An 11,634-nucleotide genomic window follows, 5' to 3' on the forward strand; every position below is an offset into this window, starting at 1 on the left:
TGCGGGCAGAGGGAGGCCCCACCCAAGAGCACCTCCCATGGCCTCCTCCCCCCCCCTCCCTGCTTCCCCCACCTAACCTCCTATCCTCTCCCCTGCCCCTCCGGTGGGGCCACTGTGGAAGACACTCTAAGTTCTGCCTCCATGCCTGCCAGGAGTCTGAGTGGGAGATCCCAGGGACGCGGTCCTGACGTGCAGAGGCTGCCAGGAGGCCCTGTGCCACCCCCAAGGCTGGGGGCCCACACCGTAGCCTGGGAGGGGCTCCTGCCTGCCCTGGGCTGCACCTCTCTGGCTTCTCTGGTAGCTGCTCTCCCTCCACACGCCCTCTCCCCACCGCTGTGGGTGAGTGCCTGCCGCTCACGCACCCACCCACAGATCCCACCCTGAGCTCAGCCATCAGCTTCCTGCCTTCCAGGGACTGCAGAGCCCCAGGCCTCTCATTCGCAGGCCTTTGCTGGGTGGCAGGGCCGAGGGGTCGGCTTGAGCAGAAGACACGGCTCTGCAGATCAGTGGCCAAACGTGGACCTTGACAGAAGGCGAGCCCAGCGGGCAGTCTCCATATGAACACACAGCAGCGGGTGCAGATCCTGCCTTCTCCTGTTCCTGCAGAAAGCACCGTGCTGGGACACTCAGTCCTCGGCTTCCTCCGCTTCCTGTTTTTCTGATCAGGATGTAAAGAGCTTCTTCACTGTCATACAGCTGCAAAGTATCCCTGCATCGTTATTTTGAGTCTCTTTTAATATTGCAAAATTGCTACATTGTTTTTAACATTTTAACAATCTCACTGTGAAGGAGATTGATTTCTAAATAGATAAAATAAATGACAGGAGCAATGTATTCCTTGCTCTTGCATTTTTCCAAGAGGGGGACCCAGTACCACCATGGGGGGATGTTAAAGCCAAGCCTTGAATCCCTCTGAGGGCACCGAGCTAGGGGTGGGCACAGGAGTGCCGTCCCGGAGAAAGGTCTCTGGAGAGGATGGTGCCTGGGCCCTGCCTCTAGAAATCAAAGATGGACAGTGGCAGGAGGCAGTGGGGATGGGAGCTTGAAGGACCGTCTGAAGCTGTGCTAAGCGGAGCTAGACAGAGATCAGTCACCCTCACAAGTGGGGGACAAGAGGGACCCCCTTGGAAGAGCAAGGGAAGGGAGACTCTCCAGGGTTATGGTGGTGGGGCTGAGGGTGTCTAAGGACTAGGAAATGGAGCATAGAGGGTTCCGGGTGCAGAGCAGCGTGGAGGGCAGCTGGGAGGCCAGGGAGGGTACTTGAGTGAACCACATGTGAACGAGTTAATGAACGAGCTTCTGGAACCAGGGTGTGTTTCCCCTGTGGGTTCTAGGGGTGCCTGGGAGCTGCAGGACCTGTGAGACCTGCTCCCCCTGGCCGGCCCACCCACCCACAGCTACCTCTGAGTGCTGGATCCCAGGAAAGAAAAAGGGCTTGTACCTCAGTGCATATGGTGGGCAGCCTGCTCAGCCTGGCACTGTGGGGTCATCAGAATCAGAGAGGGCCGGGCACAGTGACTCACTCCTGTAATCCCAGCACTTTGGGAGGCCAAGGTGGGTGGATCATCTGAGGTCAGGAGTTCAAGACCAGCCTGGCCAACATGGTGAAACCCTGTCTCTACTAAAAATGCAAAAATTAGCTGCGCATGGTGGTGCGAGCCTGTAATCCCAGCTACTCGGGAGGCTGAAGCAGGAGAATCGCTGGAACCTGGGAGGCAGACGTTACAGTGAGCCAAGATCGTGCCATTGCACTCCAGCCTGGGCGACAGAGTGAGACTCTGTCTCAACAAAAGAAATAAATAAAAATAAGCAGAGAGTAACCCCAGGGGAGGAGGGTCTGGACTCTGCTCTAAAAAACAAGCCCCTCCCTCTGCCAGACTCAGGTTCTGTGAGACAAGAGAAGGTTGGCTGCAGAGAGGGTGGGAAGGAACTCAGGGCAGGGAAAGTGTCGCAAGGGCCAGCACATCTGCAGCCCGCATCTGCCCCAAAAGGCCCTACTCTCCCGGTATGGACACCCTACACTTGCCCCTCAGTCAGAAACATTTGCCCACCCTTCCTTATAGAAAAACTCTGCTCAACCCTCTGGCCCAGCCCCAAGGTGCCCTCCTCCCAATGCCTCCCTCATTCCAAACCCAATCTCACAGCAGGCTGCCTCCCGGAGATGGCAGTGCACAGGTCTGGATCTGACTCGAGCTGGTGTCAGCATGGGGGAGGGGGTACAGAGTAGGATGTGCAGGCCCAGGACAGGGCCGCAGAGCCCCCCAGGACAGCAGAGCCCATGGCCCCACCTGGGCATGATGCCAGCATGGACCCTGCCTGCCAAGCCCCACCCCCACATGTCACCCAGGCAGGATGGAGTGTGGATGGCCGGGCATCCCCTGTCCACAACCAGCACCAAGGCTGCTGCTGCCAAAAAGAGCCATGTGAGTCACGCAGGCCCCACCGTGGGAGGAGGCCCAGAGAACCACTGTGTCAGAAGGGCCGGCCCCACAAGCCAGCAGAGCAGGCAAGTCCAGGCCCCAAGGCACAGAGGTCTGTGGGCAGGGAGGTGGGGTGGCCGGGCTGCCCTTCAAGATTACCTTAGGGTGTGGGCCTGGCTCAGGGAGGAAGCCTGGGCCTGGAAAGGCGGTCGAGCCCAGGGGCGCAGGTGCAGGCTCTAAAATGACTCATGACAGCTGCCATCAGGACCACCAGTCCTTAGCCCTGGCCCTGGGAGACCACAGCCCTGCCCTGAAGGTCTTAGGGGTCATATCTTCACCCTGGAGTGTCTGAGAGGTCATGACCCTGCCCTGGGGGCTTGAGGGAGGCTGTGTAGTGGCTGGGTGGGATGAGGGGGTGGGCTCCACATACGGAACCCACTACGCCCACCTGCCGGCTGTGGGCAGTGCTGGGGAGCCAGGTGTCTGCCACTGCGGGTCCCCTTTCACACCTGCGCACCATCCCAGTTGGCACCTTCTGTAGGGTCTGGACCAGACCCGCTAGCCTTTCCGGGGCGGGACGGAGGGAACAGCCTCTCAGTGGCGAGCACTAAATTTAATTCAATCTGCGAATCAAATGTGCTCTGATTGTCCCTAGGTGATTCTCGCAATAAGCACTTGCCTGGGCTGGGTAGTTTGCACCTGGGCTGAAGAGGAGCTGGGCCCAGAGGGAGGCAACGTGCAAGGGCCTGGGCCCCTGTGGAGGGGAGGCGGCAGGTGGAGACCCCCTGAGAATCCCAGTAGCGCCCTTCCTAGGGGCAGCTCCTGCAACACTAGATTCAAGGGCCTGTAGTGGTAGCCGGGGCGGGGCGCGGGGGAGGTAGGGCAGCAGGGAAGCGACGCACCAGGGAAGCGGGTCGACAGGGAGGCGGGGCGTGGGGGAGGAGGGGTGAAGGTGACGGGAGGCGGTGCACGGGGGAGGCGGGGCACAGGAGAGGCGGGTCGACAGGGAGGCGGGACGCTGGGGAGGAGGGGCGAATGGGAGGCGGGGCGATGGGGAGAGGGGCGTGGGAGAGGCGGGGCAGTGGGGGAGGCGGGGCGACGGGAAGGCGGGGCAGTGGGGGAAGCGGGGCGTGGGGGAGGCGGGTCCGAAGGGAGGCGGGGCAGGGGGGAGGCGGGCGGAGGGCGAGAGGGCGCAGGGAGGCGGGTGGGGGTGGGGCCACGCGCGGAGGGGCAGGGCGGGGCGGGGCTGGGAGGGACAGGCATCAGGTATGAAGAGTTCGGGGCTGGCGGGGCGTGTCTGGCTGTGGTGTGAGCACCGCCATGGGAGGCCCCGGCTTGGAAAGTGACCTTGCAACCTTGGATGGGGAAGGGCTAGATGCTGGGTGGGTGCCGGTAGAATGGAAAGAACCACAGGTTCAGGTGAATTAAGGAAGGTTGGTTGACTCGGTGGCTGGGACATCAGAGACAGGTATTCCCAGCCTCAGGCACTGTCCTAAGTGAAAGAGCGACTCTACGGACTCAGGCTAAGACCACGCCACACCGGTTACGGTCAAGAGATCTTTACTGGAGGCGTCAGGTAGGGAGCCGAAGAGGAAGCAGAGAGAGAGAGAGGGCTTCGGGGCTTCGGCTTTTTAATACTCTGAGACGTTACGTGGAGGTCAATGGTTGGCTGGGGGTCTGGGCCCAGACCAAGGCGGGAAGGCGTCTCTTTCTGATTGGTTTTTCTTTGGCGGGTCTGTATCAAGGAGGAAGCAGAACCCGGAACCAGCGCCATTAAGGTACCCCTGTTACTAAGCCCAGCAGGTACTGACCCTTGATGGTCACGTCACCCTATGAGGGAGCTGAGGCCTGGGGAACCCAAGGGGCTAGTCCAGGACCCAGAGCCGGGGGAAGGAGGAACTCAGGCAGCTCACTCCAGAACCAACTCAACCTCTGTTACAGGTGGCCGGCCAGAAAATGCCCCACCCCACCCATTGACAGTTGGGGAAACTGAGGCCTCAGTAGGTGAAGGGCCTGGCCAAGCACCAAGGCAACAGAGATGCTCAGGCTTGACCCTGGCTCCGGACTCCCGTCCAGCCCCTGCCGCTGCCCCACCCCTCTGCTGCCCTTGGGAGAGGGGCAGCTCAGAGCCTCGACTCTGTGCTCTGCATCACCCTCCCCCCGCAATCAAGGGCTTGGGTAGGGTCTTGGGAGGAGGGGGTGGCCTCAGGGAGCGACCTGGGCTTTCCAAGCCTCTCCCAGAGCAGCCCATCTCACACAGGGCCAGAAGGCAGGTGGGAGCTGATGGCTTTCCCAGCAGGAGGCTGAGGGGGCGGGCCCCCAACAGCTCCGGAAAGCTCTCCACCAGACACCAGCAGAAACAGCACTGCAGACGGAACAGCAGGGGCAAAGATCCGAGGTGATAGGAACAGCAGGGGCAAAGATCCGAGGTGATAGTGAGGGGCGGCCGGGAGGCCTTGGGCCCATCAAGTGCACTGCTGAGTGTGGGTGAGGAGGAGGTGAGCCGAGCACGCAGCCTTAGCTTGAGGGCATTGACTGTGTTTTTATTTAAATGCTCTTAAAGGGGCCTGGGTGTGATGCTGACTCTGGGATGAAGATGCTTGGTCAGTGATCAGCAAATAGAGGGTCTGTGACCCCAAGGTCCTGTGACTACGGAGCCCAGACACGGGGTTGGGGGGTGTCAGGCATGGCCCATTCTGGGGCGAGGCTCCCTGCCCTGCACTGCAGGGCTGAGGCACTGAGCAGCAAGCCAGGCCAGGGCCAGCAGCTCCTGCGGCCAGCACTACCTTCCAACCGCCGCGGCACGGGCGCACAGGACGCTCCAAGGCCAACCACAATGACTTCTCCTTCCCCTCCGGCCCCAGACGTCCTGGAGGGAAACAACAGTCCCTGGCCTGGCGCCTGGAGCTGGGGACCAGTGCGAGGACCATTGTTTGAGGCTGGAGCTGGTGGGGGCCACTAGGAAGCCCACGGCAATGCCCTTCATCCCACTTATCACAGCTCCAGAGCCCTGCGCGAGGACTCAGAGTCAGGGACACAGCAGCGTCCGGCAAGATGAAGGCGCTCGGGGCTGTCCTGCTTGCCCTTTTGCTGTGCGGGCGGCCAGGTGCGGGGCAAAGGGTAACCCTGCGGTGAGGGGGCAGCAACTGCAGTCCTGGAGCACAGGGACCTCCAGGGACCCCCAGCAGGGGTTTAGGAAGAAGGAGGGGATGAGGCTAGAGTCCCCAGCCCAGAGCGGCGTGGATGGAAGCTGGCCTGGGCCCCCAAGAGTCCCCAAACATCTGTGCCCCTGTTTATGTGGGGTGCGGGGAGGGGCTACCATAAAGGGCCAGCTCACAGCAGCTGCTGTTGTAACTACAATGCCAGGGCACACTCAGCTGCAGGACAGTGAGTAGGGTGTGCAGGGGCCGGAGGCCACACCAGGTAAGCCACTCTGGGGCCTGAGGGTGGCTGAGGAGGGCCAAGGAGTTGGGGGCACGATGCTTGCCCAGAGCAGATGTCCTCCATACCCAGGTAGCTGAGGCTTACCAGCATCCCTCCACGGCCAGGGAGAGTGCAGGCACAGCAGGAGGAAGAGGACGAGGACGAGGACCACAGGCCAGATGACTACGACGAGGAAGATGAGGATGAGGTGGAAGAGGAGGAGACCAACAGGCTCCCTGGTGGTGGGAGCAGAGGTACGGCCGCCCCAACCCCAGAGCCCTGCTGCCTGATCTGCCTGGAGCATTCTGGGCAGGGTTGTGTGATGGAAACCAACAGGCCACAGTCCTGCTGTGAGCTTGCCTCCAGCAGAGTGGCGGACACTCAGTGGACCCCTCACTTCTCCCGCTCACCATGACACTCAGTTGCCTTCCAGAGTAGGGAACAGGGGAAGAAGCCACCAGCTGGGAGGGTCAGTGGTGCCAGGATGTAGAGGTTAAATAGGAGTTCACCAGGCAGAGAAGGGCTCAGTGGGGGCCCAGGGTGGAGACAGCAAGCACAGAGGTCCCAGGGCAGGGTTCAGTTTTGTGGGGCAGAGAGAGCAGCAGGCTGGGCCGGTCCTGTACAGGGGAGGGCTGGATTGGCTGCTGCAGGCTGGGGAGGCAGGGAACCGCTTAGAGCAGAGCAGAGTGGGGCTAAGAAGAGCCCACCCTCACTGCCCACCCGACACGCCCCCTACACGTGGGCCACCCTCTGCTCTCTCCCATCCCCAGAGAAAAGCACAGCAAATGGCCGCATCCAAACCACGGGCCGGCCCCTCCCTAGCCAGGACCCCCAGCGTGCCCCACCACACACAGCCCACCCCCCTCCCAGGGCCCCCAAACCTGCCCTCAGCACGAGCCCTGCCCCACACACCCACGAGGTGTCCCCTGTGAGGCCGTCCTCTGCCAGGCCCGGTGCTCCCGGAGGCAGGACTGAGTCAGACTCACCTCCAGGTTTCCATGCCCACGGCAGGAGCCTGGGCAGCATTGTCTCAGGAGGTGAGCGATGATGGGAAGTTCACCCTGCCTGGCCCGCGATCCCTTGCCCCCTAAACACACAGGCTCACGCGCACAGCACGGCTTACAGGGCCTGCCCGTCTGAGCAGTGGGTGCTGGAGGCTCACCAGGCTAGGCTTTGGGAGCACAGCTGAGAACGGGGAGGTGGACAGGGACGTGGGAGGAGACCCTGGGGGGCCCAGCCTCGGCCTGAGCCCGCCTTGTCCACAGTGCTGCTGCGGTGCTACACCTGCCTGTCCCTGTCCAGGGACGAGCGCTGCAACCTGACGCAGAACTGCTCACATGGCCAGACCTGCACAACCCTCATTGCCCACGGGAACACGGGTAAGTGGGCATGGGGCCACAGCACACGCACCCCCAGGCGGCGGGAAAGCCAGGGGCCCTGAACAGAGCCCCGCAGAGCCACCTCGGAGACCCTGCCCATCCTCAGCACCTGTTCCCCACTCCCCTCCCCAGAATCAGGCCTCCTGACCACTCACTCCACGTGGTGTGCAGACAGCTGCCAGCCCATCACCAAGACGGTCGAGGGGACCCAGGTGACCAAGACCTGCTGCCAGTCCAGCCTGTGCAATGTCCCACCCTGGCAGAGCTCCCGAGTCCAGGACCCAACAGGCAAGGGGGCAGGTGGCCCCCAGGGCAGCTCCGAAACTATGGGCACGGCCCTCCTGCTCAACCTCCTCGCCGGCCTTGGAGCAATGGGGGCCGGGAGACCCTGACCCACGGCCCCTCCCCACCCCCACCTGGCTCACCCCCGGCCCTGCCAGCACTCTGTCTGGTACCTTCCCCTCCTGCCCCTGCACCAGCTTTGGAGGATGGATTTGGAGTGTCTTGGGCGATCCAGCCAGCACAGGCCCCCCCGGCCCAGTTGCTCCCAGCTTTGTCCTTGGTTTCCTCTCCCCACCACCTGTGAGCAGCAGGACCGCAGCACGTGGGCGCCGGGTCCAGACCTCGGCTGCCACGCCCCAGGATCTGCACCCCTCATGGGGGCTGGGGATCCCCATCAGCACAGCCAGGCAGGGATGACACCCACCACATGCCTGGGGGCCCCCACACCCAATCCTCACCCTTAACTTCTGCCACAGGAATTCCTCCATCTGCAGCGTCACACGGGCCCGCCCTGCCCTTCCCCAGGGCGGCCTCTCAGCTGTCTGGAGGGAAGGGGCTTTGGAGGGAGGCTGTAGTCACCCCTAGGAAAGACGGGCTTGGGGGAGGCGGGACAGTGGGGGAGCGGGCTGAGGATGAGAGGGCACAAGGAGGCGGGTCGGGGTGAGGCCACACGCGGAGGGGCGGGGCGGGGCTGGGGGGACAGGCACCAAGTATGAAGAGGATGGGGCCAGCGGGGCCTGTCTGGCTATGGCGTGAGCACTGCTATGGGAGACCCTGGCTTGGAAAGTGACCTTGCAGCCTTGGATGGGGAAGGGCCAGATGCTGGGTGGGTGCCTGTCACCTTGAGGTGACCATCAAGGGTCAGTACCTGCTGGGCTTAGGACAGTGCCTGAGGCTGGGAATACCTGTCTCTGCTCTAGCAGAGGCTAAAGCAGGCTAGAGCAGTGGAGGGGTGGAGTTGATGAAAGGAGAGGAGTAGATGAGATGGAATTTTTCCAGCCTTATCCTGGCCTGCCCTCTAGACTCCAGCCCCCAGGCCCTCAGCCTGGTGGATGTCATGGAGGGGTCTGGGGGTGTCAGACAGGCTACCCTGTGCCAGGGAGGGGGCAAAATGGGCCTGCAGCTTCCTGCAGAGGAAGCAGGACTGGGTAGCAGAGCCGGGAAGATGGAAAGCCCATTATGTGGGGGTCCCCAGGGTGTCCTCTGGCAGGGCTGTGACTGCTCCAAGCTCTGCCTTCACCAGTAGCTGGTGCCAGGACAGAGCTCTGGGACAGCAGGCAGAGGCCCAGCCTGGGCCACAGCTCAGCCACTGACTTGGGTACCAGTTTCCCCTTCTGAGAAGTACAGAGTGAGACTTAAAGAACCCCTAGATCCCCACCAGTTCAACACTCCATTAACTGGGAAGCCCAGAGTCCTGTCCTGCCTGCCAAGTTCATCCTGGTGGGCAGTGGGAGGCCTCCGCTAACTGTTCTCTTCTTTTCCTTATTAATAAACCCACAATGCCTGGCTGGGGGATCGGAAGGCAAATGCCCTAGATGGTGGGGTCACGTCTTTCTCCTTCCCCTTCCTCCTTCCTGCTGGCTGAAGTGATGACTGGAGCTCAGCAACCACTTTGTACCATGAGGCAGCACTGAGCACGGCAGGGCAGCATGGCAAGAGGGGCCTAGCTTGCTGCCGACAGAAGGCACTGCCTACCTTGGGGTCCCCTTACCTGGGAGGGAAATAAATTTCTGCTGTGTTGAAGCTAGTTATTTGGGGTGTCTGTTACTTGCATTTTCACACTCACATATGCACACATGTGCACATGAACACTCACGCCTACAGCCCCACTGGAGCACAGTGTAGGGGTCAGGCTGCCTGCTTCGAATCTAAGGCCCAGCCCTCCCCAGCTCCATGACCCTGGGAACCCCTTCGCCTCCCACTTGGCTCTGTCCAGCAGGAGTCCTAGGAGAGCCCTCCTTGTGGGCTATGGTGAGGGTCCTCCAGGGTGCTGGAGTGCCACGTGTCAGGGCTTGCAGCCCCGTGCCTGGCAGAGAGCAAGTGCTCGGTAAATGGGAGCTGTGGCCATCAGGACACTTCTCATGACCCCACTCTTCACTTGCCATCTGTGTGTGTGAACACAGCACATGCCCCACCTGAGCCAGCCCCAGACCCTCATAATCCAAAGAAACCTCGTTAACCACACCCAACTTAAAATACTGGGCGATGTAACCTGAGTTCACCAAATGCTTCCTTCAAACTGATGCCTTAAAGCCCTGCACAGCTCTGAGTGGACAGACCCCCACCCCTCCCAGCCCACGCCACCTCCTGGCGTGCAGTCTGAAGCCACTGGCTCTAGGGCCTGCCCCAGCCTTGGGGTCCTATCTCTTCTCCCAGGGTCCTGGGCCCTGCCAGCAGCTGTGTCCCTCATCCTTGCCCCTGAGGAAGCAGAAAGCCCAGTCAGACTCCCCTGGGGCTCTCACCTGACCTGCCCGAAGGCATGGGAGCTGTGAGTGTCCCCGCAGCTTTAGAAGCCAGTGAGGGGTCAATACAGGAACAGAGAAGCCCATCAGCCAGTACCCACCCCAACACCACCCCAACACCACCCCAACACCACCCACACCACCCCCAACACCACCCACACCACCCCCAACACCACCCCCAATACCACACCAACACCACCCACACCACCCCCCACCACCCCCAACACCACCCCAACACCACACACACCACCCCCACCACCCCCAACACCACCCCAACACCACACACACCACCCCCAATACCACCCACACCACCCCAACACCACACCACACCACCCCCAACACCATCCACACCACCCCCAATACCACCCCCAACACCACACCAACACCACCGCACAACACCCCCACACCACCCCCAACATCACACCACCACCCCCAACACCACCCCCACACCACCCCACACTGCCCCCACACTACCCCCAACACCACCCCAACACCACCCACACCACCCCAACACCACCCCACACCACCCCACTCCACCCCCACACTACCCCCAACACCACCCCCAACACCATCCCCAACACCGCCCCCACACCACCCCCAACACCACCCCCAATACCACCCACACCACCCCCAATACCACCCCCAACACCACCCCACTCCACCCCCACACTACCCCCAACACCACCCCCAACACCATCCCCAACACCGCCCCCACACCACTCCCAACACCACCCCCAATACCACCCACACCACCCCCAATACCACCCCCAACACCACCCCACACCACCCCAACACCACACCACACCACCCCCAACACCACCCCAACACCATCCACACCACCCCCAATACCACCCCCAACACCACACCAACACCACCGCACAACACCCCCACACCACCCCCAACATCACACCACCACCCCCAACACCACCCCCACACCACCCCACACTGCCCCCACACTACCCCCAACACCACCCCACTCCACCCCCACACTACCCCCAACACCACCCCCAACACCATCCCCAACACCACCCCCAACACCACCCACACCACCCCACACCGCCCCCACACTACCCCCAACACCACCCCAACACCACCCACACCACCCCAACACCACCCCACACCACCCCACTCCACCCCTGCACTACCCCAACACCACACCAACACCATCCCTAACACCATCCCCACACCATCCCCAAGACCATCCCTAACACCACCCCCACACCACCCCAACACCACCTCGAACACCATCCCCAACACCATCCCCAACACCACCCCCACACCACCCCCTCACCACCCCCAACAGCCCACAGAGGGCTTTCTCCTGGCACCCACTCAGGCTCTGAGCAGGAGGAGAGGGTATCGTGCTTAGCTGTCTACGGTGGGCCCTGTCACAGCCCCCTGAGGTAGGAAAGGCTACAGCTGCGACATGAGGCTCGAGCTCAAGGTCACACAGCTGGGTGGTGCAGGTCCAGGATCCAGTCCCTGGGCTTCCTGCCAACCACACCCAGCTTCCCAGGGGTATCCCAGGCTCCAGGTCGCCTGAGCTGGGGAGGAGCTGGATGCCAGCCAAGATGCAGCCAGATTCCCAGGCCCAGTCGAGTCTGAGCCAGGTGGGTCAGCGGTGCCAATGGGCGGATGGCCACAGCCAAGACATCCTGGGCCCTGTCT

The 11,634-nt window shown here is 62.1% G+C and overlaps 1 protein-coding gene across 2 annotated transcripts; it reads left to right on the forward strand.

Annotated features, from left to right (window-relative positions):
* Positions 1-5,405: 5,405 nt before the first annotated feature.
* On the forward strand, positions 5,406-9,251 carry GPIHBP1 (glycosylphosphatidylinositol anchored high density lipoprotein binding protein 1). 2 transcript variants are annotated; one of them, XM_012507333.2, is made up of 5 exons: positions 5,431-5,526; positions 5,969-6,097; positions 7,109-7,222; positions 7,355-7,434; positions 9,092-9,251. In XM_012507333.2, the coding sequence occupies exons 1-5, from the start codon at positions 5,475-5,477 to the stop codon at positions 9,092-9,094; spliced, it is 378 nt and encodes a 125-aa protein (XP_012362787.1). In that variant the 5' UTR covers positions 5,431-5,474; the 3' UTR covers positions 9,095-9,251. The 2 variants fall into 2 exon arrangements, with proteins under 2 accessions (XP_003280799.1, XP_012362787.1); XM_003280751.3 differs by having other exon boundaries at positions 5,406-5,526; positions 7,355-9,251.
* The last annotated feature ends 2,383 nt before the right edge of the window (positions 9,252-11,634 follow it).

The sequence above is a fragment of the Nomascus leucogenys genome, chromosome 16 (genome assembly GCF_006542625.1).
Source record: "Nomascus leucogenys isolate Asia chromosome 16, Asia_NLE_v1, whole genome shotgun sequence".
Classification (NCBI taxonomy): domain Eukaryota; kingdom Metazoa; phylum Chordata; class Mammalia; order Primates; family Hylobatidae; genus Nomascus; species Nomascus leucogenys.